Source organism: Thermobia domestica, chromosome 1 (assembly GCF_964235325.1).
Source record: "Thermobia domestica chromosome 1, izTheDome1.hap1.1, whole genome shotgun sequence".
Lineage (NCBI taxonomy): Eukaryota > Metazoa > Arthropoda > Insecta > Zygentoma > Lepismatidae > Thermobia > Thermobia domestica.
Genome location: NC_137454.1, coordinates 62,000,098 through 62,023,022, shown reverse-complemented (window position 1 = coordinate 62,023,022; position 22,925 = coordinate 62,000,098). Strand labels below are relative to the sequence as shown.

Sequence of the window (22,925 nt, the reverse complement as noted above, 5' to 3'; positions counted from 1 at the left end):
CAAGAGGTAGTTAACTACAATATTAGAATGTGCATATCTGCCAAAAAGAATAAAGCAAATACGTCTAGAATGAACCACCATTCAATAACAACTGAAAATAAGTCATATAAATTGCATATGAATTTCTCAATTTATAACTCAGCTTTTCTTGTTTTCAATCTGAATAACTCAGTGTGCTATAATATCAATTTCAATAAACTGCGTACATACACTTCTATTTCATGGTTGTTTGTGTTATTGTGTTTTCAATCCGAATAATCCAATGTACCAGGCTAGTTTTCAGGAAGAGAAAGGTATGCATATATATTAAACATACTATCAAGAGCGCCGATTCTGAGGGGACCAAGGGGGACCGGGCCCCCCAAAGCTCATGTAGCCCCTATTTTATTTATGAGTATACAATATTTGGTATAATTTGAGTGCAATTTGTCTTAAAATCTTCATATACCGGTATATACCTTCTGCATCTGAATGCCCCCCCTCCCCCAAATTTACAGAGAAATCGGCGCTCTTGCATACTATATTTTCTAGTACTGTATATTTTTATGATTACCCTATATACATTATTTATAAGTAGCTGTCGTGCCACTGCTTATTAAAATTTTACAATCATGTAATACTAGAAATCCTATTCTAAAAAAATACACAAATCACACTTATTTTCTGTAAGTTGGCCACTTTTCGATGGAACCGATGGTGGCCAACATAGACAGGTTTCACTGTATGTCTTTCCACCTCTTTCTAAAGAATACAAAAAAGTCTTGGAGCAACGATTCTGAGGACATTTACACGGGAATTTTGCTCGGATATGCTGTTACTGATTATTTCAGTTAATGGTCATATCACACAGTAGATTTAAGAGGCCTAATCACTGCGAATTTAAAATACCGCTAATTTTACAGTAATTATGCGATATCTTCAAATAGAGAAAAGATAATCGAAAAGTGGAACAAAAGCGCGCCAGACAATATTATTTTACATGAGGTACCGTTATCACGAGTCACGCTTTCCGTTTGCATCCATTTATAAACGCGAAAATAAATGCCGACTGAAGATATCACATAATTACTGTAAAATCAGCGGTATTTTAATTTCGCCGTGATGAGGCCTCTTTAAGACGGGAGAGTATCACGGAAATTGGTGGGTGCGTCAATTCAAACACGATTTTAGTATGGGAAACCCGGGTTCGACCTGGTAGGAACTCTCATAGTTCAACTCTTACGTTAAACTGAAGTTGCACGTCTCATAGAGCCTCAGTACTGAACAGCGACTAAAATTCTAAGTCAATCAACGAACATTACATTTGCAGACTATCCCTCAGACAATCCAAGGAGAGATCTTCATCCAACCACAAAATACAATAGAATGGATTGAGGTATTATCGTGACGTGAGCTAACTATTCCTACAGAAAACTAGCTATCTATTGTTCGTGCGTACGTGCTACATTTTCACAATTTTTCATGGAAATAAAATCAGTAAGAAATCAAAACTTATTAAAAATTTTTAACAAAAATACTCCCAAATGGATCGTATCAAAACAGAAACAGGTGTTCGCACCAGAACACTTATTCACATGAGGGCATATAAATGTAGAAGCAAATGCAGATAGTAATTCAGCAGTATCAAATGAAGGCGCATTTATAAATAAATACATAAAAGGAAGGAAGGAAGGAAAGAACAGTAAACAAACGTTAGGTGTAATTGATTTACGATATTGTAGACTACATTAATCAAGTATTTTAATTTCTAATTTGTATCTAGACGACACTTGCATTAGCAAAAATATTTCGTTAAAATTTCTTTTCGATTACACCCCCTTCTCGACTGTGGAAAAAAAACATCTGTGCTTGAAGCCCTTTCCTTCTTTTTAGTAACTTTGCTAGCATCAATGTCCTCAATAATCAAGAAACTAATTTTCTCCCTCAATCCTATTTATGTATCCCATTACTGAACACTGGCTAGTCATTCTTACATACATGTAGTTCTAGCTATATACATTACACGGCTGCAGCTCAGTCGATATACACAATTATAATTAACAGAATTTACCTTACTGTCATTTTACTTCAATATATATATCCTGTATCCAAAGAGTTAAAACCAACAATATTGTTCCGTAACCCATCCCAGAGGTTCCGGATTCAATTCCCGACGATGTACACAAGAAAAATTTTATTTATTTATTTTTTTTTCCTTACAATTATTGTTATAGTCTCAAGGCTCAAAGAGCACGCTGTAATTTCTCTTTTTTTTCTTTCTGTTAATAATAAATGATGGCACAAGGCAAATGTCCTTTCCTACCCAAGCTTCCGCAAAGCTAGTTAATATTTCACTTCTGAATTCCTTTATTCTCTTCCTGTCTGTCCTAACTTCCCTATAGGTCTGCATTCTTAAAGAATGCTGAAGTATTGATCTAATGTTCCTGTTTGGTTGTCTACAAGAAAGTCATAACTTGCTGAGCTACGTATCTTCCGTATTTATAATTAGTTGCTGCATTTAGGTTTTGCTTGCTTACACGTCAAAATTTCTACCGGGTTTGGTGCCCGCTCGTATGGTCAATCCCCGGACATGTTTTGCAAAAAATCAAGCTGACGTTGGGCTTCATGACGTATGTGGGAGGTGCCAATTTGGACACCATCGTCCCATGTTCGGATTAGGAGGAGGAGAGAGGCGGAGTTTAAACCAAACCCCGGAAACAAATAATGAACAAAATCAGGAGGATGAGGAACAATCGGGGTCTTTTGACGAGGAGTGCATGAAGGTAACACCGCACGCTTAAGAATCCTTTCGACGATGAAACTACATCAAGCTCAAAAGGTAAATCACCGCAAAAACAATCAAAAACGAACACACCAAAAGTCTCTCTAAATTTGTCAAAGTCAAATCTCGTCTTAACCTTTTCCTTAACGTTTGCCGTGCCAATTATCTAAAACCAATTCAAATTGCATTTCATTTCTAGTATTAATAAATTCAAGCTATATCTCAAAGTTATGAAAAAAATAGTAATTTATAAGTATTTCAACTTAAAATTAGAGCCTGTCTATCATAAAAAATTCAGCTAAATAAGGACAACATTACCCTTCCTTCTATCCGAAGATTGGTAATGTTTCAATATGATCACTTAACTTCACAACTTAAATCAGACTTATTATCAACATCTCACTCGTTTTTCACCATTCCTTATATCGTGTATATGCATATTTCCGTAGTATTCCTTGCCTTCCAAATTTCTCTTCTATCACGTTTATTAACTTAAAAATGGTAATTTAACCCTGAATTCTCGTAGGCACAATGTCAAGAACCAAAACATATAAAACACGACACAAAAGTCGAAAGAAACTAGTGTGACTTGCCCAGGATTCGATTCTTGGTTGATATCTACTTCCAAAGTATGTGTGGGAAATCAAAGTAAAAGGAAAACAAATCTAAAAATCATTGTTTAAGAAAGCAAGAAAATTACATTGAGTAATGCTAGTTTGTTTACTAACAGTCTATTTTTATCCTGACGGAGACAAACAGCCTCGTTGCTGACGTCCTCATTAAAATTTAATCAATCAATCAATCAATCTAGTTTTAGATGCAAATTACTCGAACTCCAAAACCTCCAACTTATTTACGTAAAAAACTTGTTGACTCAGTAATCCATAGCCAACCCGATCAAATAAACGTATAAAATAAAACTTCTTGTCTTACCATCTGAGTTTAATGCAAGAGTGTGATGATCTCCTCCTACAATTTTATTCCAATCCTTCCCCTGAAACGCACGTGACAAAGATAAAAAGTAAGGATTCTTATCCTTATCGGGAAGACCTAAAATGAAACAAAGGATTATATATATACATATATGTATTATACCTAGGTATAATAAATTCAAGTTTCTAATGAAGTACTATATTACCCTAGTAAAAGTAAATAGATACCCGAAAAATGAGCCTGTGGCTATTGCTACATACCAGTGCACAGAAAGAACAATCGCTGGTGCTGGAACTTGGTGGAGCCCTCCTCTGGCATAACGTAAAGCTTTGTGTACAAGACATGTAAGTCGCGATGAAATCTTGTGACAGGTGATACCGTTCATGACAAAATACTGTCTATTTGCGTGTCTGTGTGGACTTTTGTGTAAACATTTTGGATGGTAGAATTGTTGCGAATCGTGGTTTCACAATCGCCTCCACACCCACCAGCAAGCACTGCGCGAGAATTCGCAAAATCATCTTTCATCGGAGAATACAACATGGTTCCAGATGTGCTGCAGCTTGTTCCACATGGAGTTGGTCCAATTGTGTATTCGTGTCATCTACGTTCTTGTAAGCAGATGCTTCTTTTTAGCGAATCCTCGGTGAATTCCAGGACTCTATAAATACCGAAGGATAGTTCGCTGATCTATCGACCTCAGCTGAGATGTCAATGTAAGACTTGAATGACTGGGATATGGACAATTGCACGCATCATGCATGGCTTTGGTACTGCTCTTCGATCTACACATTTCTTAGTTTTGTTTGGACTACACTACAGAAGAGCCAGCAAGAGAAGGTTTCTAGCAGCTCGCAGCGTCGTTGCCACTACTCACGTGTCGAGGCTTCTTTGGTGCGTTTATAATAGCAATTTAATTAATGCTTTAAGACAGAGCGACCGTAGTTGGTAACATTAGTACTAAAGTAGAAGCTGCATTTTCCCTTTGCATGTGATAAACTTCGGAGACCATCTCTTGTTGGCCCTGCTATAACAGCCTCTTAACAGTACATGTAACAAATATTTGATGACAAGCTTATTTCTATTACACTCGCAACGCCCAATTATGCGACCTTAAAAATAAATTCTATAGCTCTTCGCAACTATGCCCGCGCGTCATGGTGCGATTTGTATGCTCATACTATCTCAGCTATTCGCATTTGTTTGGTGTTTCCACAAAATCATGCTGCCCTGCGAGAGACTATTTACTCATGTCAGAATAACGTATTTAACTTGCTTGATCTTTATTCCTAATTCTTTAGTAAGATACGAATATAAACTACGTTAGAAACCAAAGTTCGTTTTATTTTTCAAGTGCATAAGAAAAGAAAAGAAACAAACAAACGAACACCTGAAAAAGTACTCGCCTTGCTTCATTAGATCTATCTGTTGTTAAGTTTAAGCAAACATGTTAAACTTGAATTTTTGCTCACAAGAGGTATCAAAAAGTTCGTGCAATCACCTAGAAGAAATTTACTCCGTGCATTTACAAACGAATAATCCACGATGTTCTTCCATTGTGATCTTATTTATCTCCGTCAAGGCGGCATCATCAGTGAAAGATGTTGTTTCCGATCTAGAGGCGCCCGCGATGATCATGTGTCCAGTTTGGAATTTCCGTTTCCACTTGTATTCCATCTCATAGGATGGACTTCCATTCTCTAGACTTCTTTAATCTCTTCGTGGATCTGCTTTGCTGATTTCTCCTGAAGGTGGACGAACTTCATGACGCTCCATGCCTCAAGCATGTCAATTATCGTACCTTCAGTAAGTTAGCTAAAAGAAGAAGTTCTAATGAATCCAGAATTGCATGTTTAACATACAAGGGCCCAACTGTAAAATTCATGTCCGAGAAGATTCGTAGTTCATCACCTTCTGGGTGATTGCACGAACCCTCGTAAAATTGTCAGCATTGCCAAGACACACAGCTAAGAAAGGTTTTAGGGCAGATAGGATGTATGACAATTATTCTCATGTAAAATTAATATATATCCACTGGTGATTCACAATGATTTCATACTACACAGTATGCATATCTTGGTTCTTGTTCTGTGGTTGGTGATGGATGGTGGTGAAGGTGTCAATGACGTATTCTAACTTCTGTCAAGTGTCCAACTCGGAATTAATTTGATTCTTACGTTCGAATCAAAGACTTTCTATGCACGATGAAGATTTTTCTTTTATCTCTTCCTCTTTATCGATGTTATGCTTTGCATTTTTTATAGGTTTTGGAAGATCTGATGTTGGGGCATCACTGCTTATGATAATCGTATCCGATTCAATTTTCATAGAAGGATCAATTCATTTTAAGTGATCAAGCATGTGCCGCTCGACCATCTCCCAAAAAGTTCATGAATGTTAATCATATATAAGGGTACTTCAAAACTACGATCATTGGATTTTTAAAACACCTCGTAGTGGCTGCCGCCATTTTGCGTTTTCTCGATTTTAGGCGTTTACGTTGTTTTGAATATCTCAGCATGTATTTGTCCTGCCGAAATGAAAATAGCTGGACGTCTCCCAACTTGGGCAGAGCTAAAACTTTTTTCTCTTAAGATTTTTGCTTTTGACACTGAAGACGTGTTTGGGAAGAGGAAACAACTGACGTAGAGGTCTAAATATGGGTGTGCATGTAGTCCGGTGTCATAAGCTTATACACAAAAATTTGCAGACCTGTAGCTGTTCCCAAAGACCTGGAAAAAAAAATATGTAAAATTGCGGAATTATGCTAATTTGGCATATTTCACTGTCCAATACCTCCAATGGGCCTGGATAAAAAAAAAAAAATCTGAAATTTTGGGAACAGTTACTCCTTTAGTGTACTATAACACACAACAAAGCGCTTTTTGTGTTTTTGAGCAGAAAGCGGTCAAAGTATTAAGGAATGACGTCATACTCTAGGAGGTGTTTTGTTCACAAATTCAACTGAAAATTCGTTGTTGTGAAGTAAAATAAAGTAGGATGAATGGTTAGTCCAGTCAAGGCTCTCAAGCTCGTTTCTTTTCTCTAGTTGTGGCTCATTGTCTTATCACACCCACAGCAGCACTGGTGAAGAATGCCGCTTTCAGCAGAAGGCGAGAAAAATCAAAATGCACACTTGACAAAAAGTTGGTAAGTACTCATTGTTCTTGCTGCTTGCTATATCAATGATATTCAATCCTGTTTATTCTTGTTTCAACTGTCAACTCATGCAGGAGACTGTTGTTCTTTCGTTTGATCTACATTCTCCAGTCAGTGAACACTCATTCACTGTAAACACTGACTCGGGAATGTGCATGTTGGCTCTGCACAAGTTGCAGACATTCAGCAATTTTCATCTCGGTAAGACAAATACAGGCTGGATATTTAAAACAACTTAAACGCCTAAAATCGAGAAAACGCAAATTGGCGGCAGCCGCTGCGTCGCCATGCAATACTGTAAAAATTAATTAACTTTGGTTTTGAAGTACTCTCATATCGACTCAATATTTCTGAACAAATTAGATTTTTTTTTTGAAAAGGTCGAGCGGCAATTTTGCTTTTTTCTCGATCACTTAGCATGGATTGACCCAGAAGTGACAATCCGATGAAGGAAAACTTCTCAATTATTTTGTACACTAACAAGGTACACTCGCGAAGTGTTCTCTCAGGATTCGTGTAAAATTGATTCAAATGCAGTCCTCCGCGGCCCAATATGTATTGTACTAATTTTAGCGGCCCATACCGGTAATTTACATATTTATGGACCTTCATATATATATATATATATATATATATATATATATATATATATATATATATATATATATATATATATATATATATATATATCCGAAATTCAGTCATACACTGTATAACGCTCGGTTACAAAATTGCTTTTAGTTTTAGATATAACTGGACATGAATGTAGGTATATGCAAAACAAATTGGATCAAGCACTGCTTCTCTGACACATGTTAGTCTTGGATCCGCCATATCTATAGTGAAAAAAATGCACGACTGGATCGGAAGAGCTACGTAACACAATTACATAATATACCAGTCATCGAATGTAAGGGATCCTATGTACATAAAAGATTTGATAATGAAGTTCCAGGACTGACGCTCGTACTCTGTAACTTCTAACGGCAGAAAACTGCTTATCATGTGAGATGAATTCTATGATATTCTTCAAGTTAAGATTTGTTAGAGGGCATCTGTGCTCTTCTAAGCTTCAGAGTCATTAATGACATCCAGTTTCCCATTGTCGTGGATTCTTACATGGAACAAAACTTGGACTGTCCATTGCTGCATCACATCAAGGCGACGACATCTAGTGCTGTCAATACGATCCACCAACAAAAAGGCAAAACATGGAGTGTACGAGGACAAATTCACCACCATCTAACAAAGATTCGCCTCCAGGAATCAAGAAGATGCTAATCATGTTTTCGACAGTCAAGGTATTTTTCATAAGGAACAGGTTCCTGAGAATGTAACAATCAACGACGTTTCTATTACGATGTTCTTGATCGCTTGACAAAGCGAGTTCATCGTGTGAGACTACGTCTGCGTGAATGCAGTAGCTGGTTTCTCCTGGGTAACATACTCACTCAGCAGTAATTGTGATGCAGTCCTTTTCCAGACCCCTTTCCCCCAGATTTTGCTTCCGAATACCACTTCCTATTTTCTAAACTCAAACTATCACTGAAGGGACAGCATTTCATGACAGTTTAGGACATGCAGTGATACGTGACGGCACAAACTCAACCTCATTCCAGAGGAAACTTCGAAACCCACACAATGATCGCTGAGAAGAAATTTACATTAAAATGCTTATCCGAGATTCTTTCCCCATACATACCTGCTTGTCCGTAGTTATTCAAACCACAAGCGTAAACATTTCCTGTTGTTTTTTCTTTGGCAAAAGTGCAATACCCTGTCGCCCACACGTCTGAGAAACGAAGTGATTTACAAAATACCAGGTTGGGTGTTACCAGCTGATCTATAACGAAAATTAAAAAAAAAGAAAAAAAAAATACTTAACAGTAACATATAAAACTACGTATGTCATATGAAAGCATGTTCAATAATAACGTCTAAAACCTAATTGCCTAATCATTCTTGCCACTACTATGCTTTCGGTTCTCGCTTAGCGTTTTGGTCACGAATTAAAAAAGTACGAGTACAAACAAGAAAAAAAATCAACACGGAATGAAAATTACGAACTCGGTGAGGAAGAGCAGATCAGGAAAACAGGCTCCTGTGAAGTAGCCAATTCCAGATAGATATAGCCCTCCCCGATGGCCTAATGGCTAGCTCGCGCGCTTTTGGTGCATAGGGTCCCGGGTTCAATTTCCAGTGGGAGATTTGAATACTTTGAAGTACAGTAGTTCGGATTTCACCATAAACTGTAGGTCCACATTTCCTGGAAAGGGACGCTCAACTTTCAATACACACACAAAATCAAATCGATACAGACTCGCACAGATTTCGAAAATATGACCTGGAAAGTACAGAAAAATTAATGAAAAATTATTTCACGTTGGATGAATAACCACAGGAATTTAGCTCCAGGTCATATTTTCGAAATCTGTGCGAGTCTGGAATTAGATTTTTCACGTATTCATTTTAGTTCATTTCATTTATTATAGTCACAGAGCATACATAATTTTGATAGTTTTCTGGTTTACTCTTACACCATCAATTATAGCCCTAGAATAAATAATTCAGGCAATATACGAATACACAATATATGATCTCCATTAACCTTTAAACGCCTATTGACGCAACTTCTGCGTCGGGGCTTTAAACTTCAATAGCTTACCCCTAATTAAGATAGGAAGATGATTTTGATACCAATGTATTCCTGAAGGATGCAGCGAATTTTATGTATGTGGGGGTACCATGGTGAGGGGCGGGATGGTAAAGGTATTTTTTTTAACAGTTTCTTTGGGGGAAAGAATTCCTCTCCTTGGAGGTACACTCATAAAAATTGGTATGTGAAGCAACGAAGTAGGCCACTACATGGTAATATCCTGTATTTGTACTTCTTGCTTATAAGGGGGGAGTAGGGAGGGGTAAAGTTGGTCAATTTTTAGAGTTTCAGTTTTTGACGTAAATTATATTTATTTTCTGGACGGTTCAACATAAGATATATTTTCACTGAATTGGTCTAGAAGCGATCTTGTTGTTCTATCTTGTTGGAATCTATGTTCCATAAGCTTTCCAACGGTGTATGAATTACGACTGTGATAATTAGGGAGCTCACCAGGGCCGACAACGTGAAGGTCTGCAATATCCCTTCGGAACGGATATATAGTGGAATTTTGTTCTGAATTTTTATCTCGCTTTGTATTGGACCAATGGCTATCATTTTTTTATATTATTGTTACAAGTATCTGGTCTACACATTAGCATCATTTTATCAGTGTACGGTGACTGCAATAATTGCCAGGGTCCCGCAGTCTTTCTTTTTTTCATTTTTTAAATTACTTTTTGTTTCTTCTATGAATATTGCGGGAATTGCACGAATGTTACCTTGTTGGAATCTGTTCTATATGTTTTCCAATTGTGTGATAAATAGGGGGTCACCAGAGCCCCCAACGAGAGAGTCTACGATTTTGTGAAGATCCCTGGCAGTCGACTAAAACTTAAACAATCTCTCTTATCCCTTAGCTTTGTAAGTTGTCAATGAGTGGCAACTTCCAGTTTCCTTTAATTAGTATATTTGAATGTGCCTGACATTTATTAGATTTGACTTTTAGTTTAGCGCCCCTTTCAGCAGCGAGACTATGTAAGACGTAAACCAAACCACGCGAGCTCCTATCCGGGAAAAGAACCCGAATCTCGCACGCCAGTGACCTTTATTAGAAAGTGATTTTAAAACTCCTGAAGTGTGCCCATGTAAACCGCAGTAGCTACAGATATGGAATTTGTGATTTTGCCGATCTAGAAAATACGGATCCTGGACATTGCGATACTCAAATACGTCACGGGTCAACTATCAAAGACAATGAATGGACATGGCGACCTTCATTTCGCGTATGAGCACCTAGAGTTAAAAAGTATCGTTCCTACTCGTGTGCTTTTACAACCATCTTTCACGTACACTAGGAACGTCCATGTGGAATTTCACTCATTAACTTGGAGCTTATTTTGGAAAATCAGTGGACAAGATGCAGTGAAACACCTGTAATATAGCAATGAAGTGAAAACATACACTGGTAAATTATAAGCTTATAAATAGTTCAGCGTTCTTCTTAGCAAAGCAGTGTCTGGATTAGAGTCTATTTATATAAATCTTTTAATTTAAAGAACATGAAATGAAATCTCAACAGGTTGTATGAAGTATTGAGCTTTCAGAGGTCAATATTGAGAATACTTTTATTGTGGTCAGAAAATAACATTATGAAACCATAAATGCATAGTTTTGTTCGATGACTTGCCACTTTTCCTGTACCACCACCATAATCCCACCGGTATATAACTTCTGTGGTTTCTGGTATATAAGAAAGTTATTTTCACATGTCTTTTCTGAAAATAACTTCATTCAGAGTTCGCGACACAGAAACAAATAATAGTGTGATGGTGACAGGTCCGGGCTATACGGTGGATGCACTGAAACCTCCCAGACAAGTTTTCTCAATTTCTGACAGGTTGTTCAAAATGTATGCGATCTGGCGTTGTCAGCATGATATATGACATTTAGTTCCGGCCGTTTCTTTTGACTTGCTAGGATCTCGCGTTAATTGTCGACAGAAGTGCCTGGGTATTGGTTCTGCCCGTCGGCAGCAACTTGTAACGCACAATGCCCTTCCAATCCTACCAAACGCACAGCATAATCATCTTGGGCGTCAGTGTGGGCTTTGCCACAGACAATCAAGCTTTTTCTCGTTTCGACCACAATATTTTTCGTAAACTGTTGTTGTAGATTATCTATTTATCATCACTCGTGATCAAACGCTTCAGAAATGCCTCGAATTCCTTACGTTTTAGTACAGATTCGCAGATTAAAATTCGATCGAGTACATATTTCTGAGTCAGGTCATGTGGCCCCAAATGTCAAGCTTCTTTTTATACCCAGCTCTCTCCAAATTATGTAACACTGTTTGATGATGGAGGCTTAGGTCGTTGGAGATGTCATCACTACTTACATTTCATTCTTCCCCCACTCTTGCCACCATATCATCCACTTTTGGTGTGATTCGTCGCCCACTGACAAGGCATATTAGATACTGAAATTTCCAGAACGAAAGCGAGAACCATATTTTAGTTGCTGCTTTTGATAACGTATCTTGCCCATAAACAACACAAATTTCTTCACGGAGTTGCAAAAAAGCCTTTATCGAACTAGAATTGTCAAGTGACTAACTCTGACTCGCTGCGACACATACCCTGAGATTTCAGATATTAACGCCATCTCGTACATAAATGGTTCACTACATTTTAGACTATCTGATATATTCTTTTTTTTTTTTTCTGTTCCACGATTACACATTTCAGGCTAATGGTCACAAATGAAAATGCAAGAGAATGACGGGAGAACTGGTAATAAATAAACTGAAAGGATATGGATGAACATCAATAAAATAAAGACATTACCCACCACAACCTTTCACGGTTTGAGAGAAAAATGAAATGAAATATTTAACGTGCCCACGATTATGCCGGCTAAGCTAAAGATGGTGATAATAAGAAATTAATGCAATGCTGGAAAGAATAAAGTGAGAGGAAACGGGAGAACCCCGAGAAAACCCACGAACAGTGTTCGTCCACCACAAAGCTCATTTGGCACAAGCTGGGATCGAACCAAAGACCACACACACCAGAGTTGAACGCTGTACCACTAAGCCACCGTGCATCCCCCTCTCACGGTTTGAGGTTAAACCGAAGATAAGTGCTCAAAGACCAAATCATTAAGCCTCGTTTAATTTATATTTAACACCGAATCACCATCTCTATCCATTATAAAAACATTCAAATGTAACAAAGAACATTAAGAATCCACTTCTGAAAGTAACTGTTCCATCACAATTAATATTCTATTTATAAAAGACAAGGTGTCAGTGCGTCACACTAATTCCTAATAGTAAACAGTCACAATAATAGGTATCGCTAGCTGCGTTGCCTGCTTGCCGTCAACAGATGGCGCTAGTGTGCACGCAAATTGCAATTTAAAACTATGTTTGCAATTTGTGACAGTTTAATTGCAACTTAAATACATGGGTCGTTCAATATATAAGTTTTGTAAACTATACATACATGTGTAGATGGGTAATTCCTCACCTCTCCACATAATCCAAAATGAGATTCAGGCATTTGTCTCACCGTTGCACCAATTTGTCCAAAAACTTGCAAAATATCAGGGCTCTGGTTATTTAGTATTCTCTTCATATTCTGCTTCACTTTTTCATCACTAGTTGACAGGAGACCAGATCGCTTATGTCAAAACAACTCTTGTTCAGGGAAACACAATTCGACATAAGCAACCTGGTCTCTTCTTTTAACGATAATGTCCACCCCCACTCAGCACGCAAAGACACAAATTTGAAGAATTAGGGTGAAAACGGCTGCCCCACTGTCCCCACAGCCTCAATTTAGTACCGAGTTACTTCCATCTTTTTCCGATGTTAAAGTCCGTATTGCAAGATGAGCGCTTCGAAACATTTCCACATAATCCCGCTTAATCTCAATGGAGATTTTGTGAAGAGGGGAGGAAGGGACCCACCTATACATGTATCTTCAAAAATAAAGATTTTACAGCTTAGGGAAACTTACATATTGAACGACCCATGTATTGTATTATTTCAATTTAATTGTTTCACAATAGGATAAGGGCCATACCTATATTTAGCTTTGAGTATTGATATTTGAGTAACAGCAGTTAGTTAGCGGGCAAACTAAACAAAATAAAAAAAGTTTAATATAAACATTATGAACGAATTTAACCTACAGTATACGGCAAGCCAAAGGATGGGACACAACGGTTAGTATATATTGAAGACAAAACTTTACAGTATCGTGAAGTAACTGAAGATAACAAAAATAAAACACTTACTAATTCCCGCTCGGCCACTCCTGTCTGACCCTCGCTTAGCAACTCTTCCTAATTGTCCTTGCTCTCCGCACCCGCACGTATAAATATTACCTTCCTGTGTCAGCATGGCTAAATGCGAGTACCCAGATGATATCCGACAGAAAGTCAGGTGTGGAGCTAGCTGTATCGGTGTTTTCTCTATTCCTCGTGCAGTAAGACCCATGTTGCCATTTGCGTCCTGCAAACGAAATAACTGTTAGTCCTGACGAGTAGAATTAATTGAGGGATAAATTTGGATAAGGGCGTAACTAGCAATTCTTCAATTTTTCAGGAGAGTAGAAAAACAAACGCCCTTATCCAATTAACCAACGTATTCACACACTATTTTTGGAGACAGACGTTCGCTACGGAGCAGAGATATTACCTTAACACCACCTAGACACATATGGACATGCTCAAACTTGCAGAAAATATGTATATCTCATTTTACCGGAAATAGGTCGATACGCCCTTATCCAAATTACCCCTTCAATTCAAATTAATCGTAATTATCGCTTCATAGTACATCCTCCAATTTCCCGCATCTAAATTACAAACTATTGTTGAGCAGCGCACAGCATTATCAACAGAAAAAGCATAAACCGAAAGGATCAAAATATTGGGTACAAGTGAGTAGATATAATAAAAAAAACATACCAACCTTAAACCTATACCTAAACCATACTTTAAACCTATAAAATATTATCATTATATCCTTGCTCATATAAATATTTAGTTGCGTGTTGCTACCTTTCTAACTAATTTCTATTACAATGTATTGAAACTAATTCAAAGTTGAATTTATAAGGTCAGAATATCAACTCATTGAGAGGTGGTAAGTTCTAGAGTAATTATAGTATGCAATTTTACAGCCGTATCCTGTCCTGTTTGAATCTAAGACTGACTGTTATGTATAACCACACAGGCAACTTCTTACCAAAAAAAAAAAAAAAATATCACACATAAAGAAGGTAAGAATAATGATGTACACTGCTGTTTCTGAAAACTGCATCAACGAATGCGTCCAAACAGAATTTGCATGGTAAGGCATGACGTACCTTCAAAATTTCGGTGGGGTGTCGTATGCGTGGGTTCAGCAACACGCTTCGTTCGGTGTTATAGAAGTACCACAAAGTAAATTTCATGCAATACGTAAGTAGTAGACTATGGACAAGCAAAGAACAAATTTATGTGCAGTCCGCAGCAAAACACCTGCAACATGAGCATGTAAGTTTATTGTGAAACGACGAAGTTTTTTGCTCCAAAATAAGTGTACAGGGGAGGATGCCGAAGTTTCTCCTGGCGTGGTTTGTGCCACTTAGACGTTATGTTGATTTCCTGTGCTGTTAGGCGTAGTTTCACAATAAACATAAATGTTCATGTTGCAGATTTTTTGCTGCGGACTGTACAAGCGTCACTACGCCTCTTCGGCGTCAAAGGTACCACATATAAACAAATAATTACATTCGAACAAGGCCAAAGGTCGGCTTACGAGAAATTGGTGTGCGTGCAGAGCATGCCACCACAACAGTGACGCTGTGTAGAAGCAGCGACGATCGAGAGTGGACCGTCCAATGTGACCATCATACGGAATAACACCCATTTGGTCCGTATGTTCGTGATGGACAATATCGTACATATAGCGTTGTTCACAGTATCACCTCGAAACTGAAGCACGGTTACGGGTGTAGACACGTCTACATCGACGGGTCTGTTCTACGCTGGACTGGTGGCCAGCATGCCTTTGCGCCGGCTTTCACTAACCCAGATCTACATACGCTTCAGGTTACAATGTAAATACTGTCGTGGAGGTGTGGAATACGATCGCATTCTCGTAGGTGCCTCACTTTAGCCTATTCTACAGTGACAGCCCAATATGCGTCTACGTTATCATGGTGAGCACGGTGGAACTATCCCGGCGTGCACTATCGAATGTTATAGCAGACAAACGGTAAATGTGATTGTGTGCAAAGATAATGTGTACATCGCCAGGAAACTGAGGCCGATTACATACTTCACGTAACTCCGAATGACATATTTTAGCAGAACATGGCTCAGCCACGTGTATCCCGGTTTTTTAAGACTTCAAGGAACGATAGGCATTGCTACTTCTCTGGTCAGCACAGTCTCCTGACACGTAGGCCATCAAACACATATGAGGTATAGTTGGTCGTTACCTTGTTTTTCAGCAGGCAGTATTGATATTCTGTGTACTCTTTCATAAGCATTGTGGCAAGCCAGGAACATATCCACCGCCTGTTTAATCTGATACTACTACGCATAGAAGCTCTGACTGTAGCACAGAGATATTTACACCATACTGATTGATCAAAGAAGTCTTATAGAGTTTTGAAATTGTAACCATTTCGTATAGTCACGTAACGAGTCTATGTTATTTTACGAAGGCGACGAAACTACCAAACTGTCATGAGTACAAGCACGATTAAAGCGACAAAATGCTCGGTTTCGTGCAAGAACAGTTTGACGTATTTCCTCCGACCACCAAGAAACAGTACGTATTCGAGGCACTAGAAGTAGATACTACATTTGCGTGGAAGGTCTCAAGATGTTAATCAACAGAAAGTTGAGGGTCTGGTATAAAGGCGGAATTGCCAGAAAACTTCCCCCAGTCTGCACAGTGTAGATTGTAAGGAGGCTAATGAGTAGATTGTAAAGTAAACAGCCCAGTGGGAATGATCTGAAAGTGATCACTGCCACATAAATCATGGTAGAAACGCCACTGAAGATTAACTGAAAGTCATGGGTTGCAGACAACCCGTACTCTAACTGCTACTCCTCCAACTGCACGACTATCGCCATCTTTGTCGTAGCGGTAAAATAGTTTTCGATTAATATTCAAATACATAAACAGAACTGCATAACCTCTACACATTATGTATAAGGGTGAATACCCATAGTCAGTACGACATCCATCTAAAAACCGTGCGAACCAGGATTGATTCCAGGCGAGGTGGGATTTATTTTCCATTCTATCCTCGTTTCATGGGAGCTTAGGGGGTTCAGTCACTTCTGTAAAATGCGTAAATCGAAGGATAAAGGTTAGAGCGTGGTACTAGGAACACCACGTCTTGTACAACCGAAGTCAAGAAAATGTGCAGCCTCACATCGCCCGTGGCTACCTGTCTTGTTCCGAATATGGGCATCTTTTTTATGTAAAATAATGAATTATCTGTTAACATCTGTAAAAATCTTTCAATTCTATTTAAGCAAAGAAAGTTACATCATAAAATATTTCTATGCAGTTGACAAAACTGACGCGATTGTACGCAAACACAGAAGGAAAAAGTAAAAGTAATGAAGGATACGAATTTTTTTGACTACCATGCATGCAGGTACCGACAGCATGTAAGCAGGTACTAGCGCCATACAGGTACCCACAGTTAGTGATATGACTGGTTGTGCAATTTTCCAAACATATTTTACGAACAATACTTAAAACTGATTGTTATCACTGGAAGTTCGTTAATATACTTACTCTAAACGACCCCCATGCGAATACACGCCCATCTTCAAGAAGAGCAGCCGAGTGAGAATCACCGGCTGATATTTGGACAGCTCTCCCATCTAACTGAACCCTTCCTGGTACCTGTTCCTCACTATCTCCGGCAGTTTCCCGGCCAAGGGCTCCGTCATCATTACAGCCAAAAGTGTAGACCTACGTTTATTGAATATAAATAAACAAGATTAATATGTTAAAAATGATGTGTGAAAACACTAATTCCGCGTTGACTGAGTCTTCGATTTTTAAATGTGTGTCAATTTCAATCTTTAAGTAAAGATTAATATAAGACTCAAAGAAACTATGAGATGTATATTTACTAATTAGAAAGATCAGGTATTTCTTATATGAAGTATGATAAAAATATTCTTGCAGAAAGTTTCAAGGCACAACTCACTTCTCTCTCAATGACTATTTTAAAGGCTCTGCTGATCAACGAACTACATGCTGACGAATTTCTTCATTCAGCAGTTTATTTGCAAGACAACAATCGTTAAATACATTGCTTGAGGGATACGTAGAGTGGACATTAAATTTAACTGATCTCTGAGTCAAAGAAATAAAGACACTTAATGAGTTCCACCTGTGTATCAACACACAATCACACTTGACATGTAAACTAAATAGCCTATAAGCTTGTTAAAAATAATGGTGGACTACAATTTGTGTAAAAATTAGTTTAGTAAACTCTTAAGAAAAACTTCAAGATAACTGTCTACCAGGGTTGTCTTCAAGATTCGCATCGAGAAACAGATAAGTTGTCTTTAAACTGTCTGTGAAAATATCTTTTACTAAATGCTTTGAGTAAGACATAACTGACCGTTTTAATTAATAAAAAATTCATTACCTAGTATATTACAAACTTTAAGTCCTCCTGCTGGTCTAGTGACTAGCGCGTGTACTTTCGTTGCATATAGTTCCGGGTTCGATTCACGGTGGACAGAAGTTTACAAGAAGAAAACACAGAAGTTTATTTTCCCAGTCAATAACTTTCATTAATAGTCCGTTTCCTATACCCTAAAGTAAGTAATCGTGGAATGTTAAACTAACATAATAATAATAATAATACATTCTTTCTTTTAAACTTTGTTGTTTGTTGGAGTTTAGCTTTCCTTTTCAACACAGTGTCTATTTGAGACGTGGACCTACATTTTATGTACTGCACATAACGTGTAATAAAAATGAGAAAATTTACTTTTAACACCAGCCATATATATAAACGGCAAACTATATTAGCAAAATCCATTTAACGGCACACGCAAGAAGCGTAATTTGCATTAGAAATGAAAGCAGAATCCATGGTGTTCGTTGAAAAGAAATACAAGCAGAATCCATGGTATTCGTCGAAAAAAAATATACTACTGGTGAGCACAAAAAGCTTTTTTTTTTTAAAAAAAAATATAGAAAATCTGACAAGTTTCAGGAAATTAAAAAAAAAAAAAGTCAAAACCTATTCGGCTTTCTATCAAACAGAAGTTATTTCCTACAATTTGCTTCTTAATTTGTTTGGAAATGACTACTACAAGAACAAGAAAGACAGTCTTAGGAAGAAAATTACACTGATTTCAGTAACAACTCAAAACTATTGAAGAGAAATTAAAGCGTTTCAGTACTGTCTTTTCGGTTCTTCTAAAAATGGTTTCCGGTTTTTATAAAACCTGATTTTGCTCACCCACAGAAGATCTTTGAGCACGACGAGAACATGAAAAAATGATCTTTTGAGAAAGAGAAATGAGTAACAAAGCCGAGACAAAATAAGGTCTAAATGCCGAAAATCCACATACCAAGAACTAGTTCATTAATGTGCTCACCTCTCCACCACGCGTCAAACAAACTGAATGCATGCCTCCTGCACGAATTTCAACTACATCATTTAAGTTCGGGACCTGCCTCAGTTTCTTGCTTTGTTCTACAACTTCACTTGGTATTCCCAGCTGACCGACATCATTTTGGCCACAGGCCAGCACAACACCACAAGGCCTGTTTAATGTCGGTATCGTTAATAGTGAGGTAGCTGGAAGAAGAGAGATGATAATAATACGTGGTTACTGACACGCAATTTTGAAATTCCAGGTTTTTCTGCATAAATTAAATCAGAGTTAACATAAAAATGCATATTTTCATTTCTAGTAAACTAATTGTATTTTTTGCAAATTACTAAAACATTTACTGAATCCTATATAGTAAAACACACCTATTAATTCTTGTACGTAACAGGTTTAAAAAAAAATTGTTCTCTTATTTTTTTGGCAAGTTTATTGAATTTTTCGTCCAAAAAAACAGCTAATCTCCTTTTTTTTCTTTTCACATCTCTAACTTCACCCCGCATGCTTCTCTCACTTTTCATCTCATCCTTCCTTCACATGATCAACTTTAGCACTCATAAGCATTTCTAGCTGCATGAGCCACTTCTTGTAACTATAAATGCACCTGGATCTCCTTCGTAGTTAAGCACTTAGCGTGCTCCCCTTTGGAGTGAGGCACCCGGGTTAGATTCCTGGCGGGAGCTCATATGGTTCGGATTCCACGTTCATCAGTAGGTTCACGTCTCATATAGCCTCGTTGCTGAAAGCGACGTTAAACTCAAAATCAAATCAAATCTAAATCCACCTGCTGCAGTCATATCATCATACACTGTCTGATGGTGACAAGACACTTCTTTTTTAGGAATGTCGACAATGTGCCAAAAATTGATATCCCCTTATCTTATATAGTCGGTATAATCCCATTGGTACTGAGAATTCTCGAAAAACTAAATCAGAAATTTCCATTATAAAGATTTCCCTGATCCAGCTTTGACAGTTCTAGGAGAATAAAATTACGCACGAATACAGATTCACGCTTAGATCGGTATAGTTCAAGTTTTAGCCTTGAATTTATAACTATTTATTTTACAGGCATAAAGATGATATACGAAAATATAAAGATCAAGCAAGTAGACTGCAGAGTGGATATCAGGTTCCTGCTTTTGAAAGGAAATACACCACAAATTTTCCAGCTGTCAATGTCAAATCTCATGTTCTCTTAAAGTAATTCGTATCGTCGATTCAAATATGGGAGAACGCCACCGAGAACTGCTCTTATTCCTGGTTGACCAGTCAATAACTGATTAAGATAGTGGAAGCAAACTGCCACCAAATTAGAAGACCACCGACTAAAAAACTTGGAAACAGTCAAATTAATATACTCTTTGGGAAAGTTATCCAGGAGCATCTGTACATGCAGAATATATCAGCATGACGGATTCATCGTTTGCTTTCATCTTTTCAGAAGGACCGAGTCATCTCATGTATTTGTAGCAATATGGCCTTTAAAAAAACCTTTACCGGTCTAATTCAAAGAAAAAACTATCACCAGGCTACTTATGATGAGTCGTGGGTTTATCACTATGACCCAGAGACTAAAATGCGGTCTATATAAACCGCCATAAATCAAGTATGAAAAATGAATTAACAGGAAGAGAAAATGAAGTTTTAAATTGGGAACCCAAAGGAAGAAAAGGTGACAATCAAGTTCGGGATCGAACTCCTTTCCCGCTAAAATAAGAAATTTATGAGTGTAAGAAGTATTGCTGTCCCCAATGGAAGTTGCATGGTTACGGAAGGAAGATCTATATGGCTAGCTATAACTTTGCCTCGGTCCAACGTTTTTAAATGTGTTTCTGGAGGATGACTATTTTAAAAACAGGAACATATATGTAGTTCAGTACTTCGATTACGTGGGAATATTCGGTAATAAAAGCAATATAAATCAAAATTCACACGAGATATTTCTGAGTTTCGTCTATTATAGAGGAATGAGTGTGCGGTAATTTTAATACATGGAGTTGACAACTTATGCAGTTTCAGCCACCTGCCACCTACGGCACTAGTTGATGTAAATACGAATGGCGACTAGTTTGGAAAACTTGTCTCGCAAAAAGTCAGCTTAGTTATTCGATTTCTGTGGACGAAACCTGTAGACCTAACTTCGGTTGAAAATCACCGACAGCTGGTAGAGGCTTACGGAGAGACTGTAATGCCTCGTTAGCATGTCGCAGACTGGTGTCTACAGTTTGCGGCTGGTAGAGAAAATATCATCGACAAGGAGCGCAGTGGCCGACCCAGCACATCAAAACATTTGAACACAGCTTGTGTGGATGAGCTGACTCGGAACAAAAGGATCACGCTACGGCATATGATGGCAAAAATGGGAATGTCGTTCAGAAGCGTTCGTCACATTGTGCAAGATATTCTGCAGTACTGGAAACACTTCGTGACAACGTGACTGAACACGCAAGGACAGGATTTTTATGAGGGGGGAATCTTCAAATTCATCCCACAATGCGACAAGTGCCTCACCCGATATGAAGACTATGTCGAAAAACAACCTAATGTATGTATTACCTTTTGTGTGTATTGGTTGTATGAAATAATATATATATATACACGTTTCACTGCAGGCTTCTACCCTTACTTCCTGATCACACCTTGTATTATACAAAATAATAGTCATTCAGATTGCGATTTGAAGATATGACATCAATGCAATAAGTCAATATTACAGATTAATCAATTAAACATCATAAAATAAATCAGTGACACTTCATCTTTCCACAAAAATACATAAACATTTCCCTTCGAAGGTATATGTTAAACTTACTAACACGACAAAAATTAAAAAAATAAAAATCACTGAAGGGTCATTCCATAACAATTCAACACAGTGATTTAACATCATCATCTCAGATTTTAATGAAATTTGGTGCGTAGATGCCCTCTAGATAGACTAAGAAAAATACCAAATTTCAACTTTATTTATCGACCGGTATCGAAACGTGTATGTAAACTTTGGAAAAAATGACCAAAATAGCATGTTCAATGTATTTTGAAATTGAAATTGCGGCTCTCCTAATTGAGCTAGAGAGCTGGTTGAGGTACTATTTTACAGTATTCTTTATGTCCTTTCCTGTGGTATAAAACATTATGTAGGCTAATACAGAATTTGACTTTCAAAATCAAAATTTTTCAAAAAGTACATATTTTAAAATTTTGAAATTAATTCCATGAATAAATAGTACTCTTGTACAGCACCAGGCAAAGTATGAATTTGGGATGATAATGGGTTCACTGTTAAAAAAATTCAAAACTAACACGTCATTTTTCAAGAATATTCTGTACATAGGATAATAACACACACTTCTGTGAACATAAAAATTAACACTTACTTGAAGAAAGAGTATAGATGAGTCCATAGTAAAACTTTTCAATAAGTAGTAGGATATGTTTATCATTTGAAGTTTGGAAAGAAAAAAAATCCGTTCGGCATACGTAACTTTCAAGAACATAACTTCTTCCAGTGGGAGTTACAGGATTCACTTTAGTCAGAACCTTTCACTACTAACATCCACAGAACATCAGCATTTCTTGGATATGAGAATGATGGAGATGGCCCAGGTGGATGAAGTAGTTATTTTTACTTCATCAAGTTCTTCGCTTTTCTGTAAAACATGCGAGCTACCAATTTCCTTCATAGACAGGGGTGACATAGCCTGATTGAAGTTTATTTGGAGATTTTGATACTTTCTTTTCCCAACTCTGCACACCATCTGAAAATTTTAATACAATTTTGTCCTCGTATTGAATCTGATCCCTCCC

General features: G+C 37.6%; 1 protein-coding gene across 15 annotated transcripts in view; it reads right to left on the bottom strand.

The window, feature by feature from the left end:
* Window positions 1-22,925, bottom strand: part of Rcc1 (Regulator of chromosome condensation 1) — a 68,787-nt gene that overhangs the window by 8,590 nt on the left and 37,272 nt on the right. For 8 of the 15 annotated variants that reach the window (XM_081757700.1, XM_081757718.1, XM_081757723.1 and 5 more), the window contains 5 exons: window positions 19,101-19,303; window positions 17,266-17,445; window positions 13,752-13,968; window positions 8,556-8,696; window positions 3,695-3,811 (listed from right to left, as the gene is read on the bottom strand). In XM_081757700.1, the coding sequence (XP_081613826.1) occupies window positions 3,695-3,811; window positions 8,556-8,696; window positions 13,752-13,968; window positions 17,266-17,445; window positions 19,101-19,303 (858 nt within the window). The remainder of the gene's footprint in view (window positions 1-3,694; window positions 3,812-8,555; window positions 8,697-13,751; window positions 13,969-17,265; window positions 17,446-19,100; window positions 19,304-22,925) is intronic. The other 7 variants (XM_081757744.1, XM_081757740.1, XM_081757749.1 and 4 more) reach the window with 1 other exon arrangement.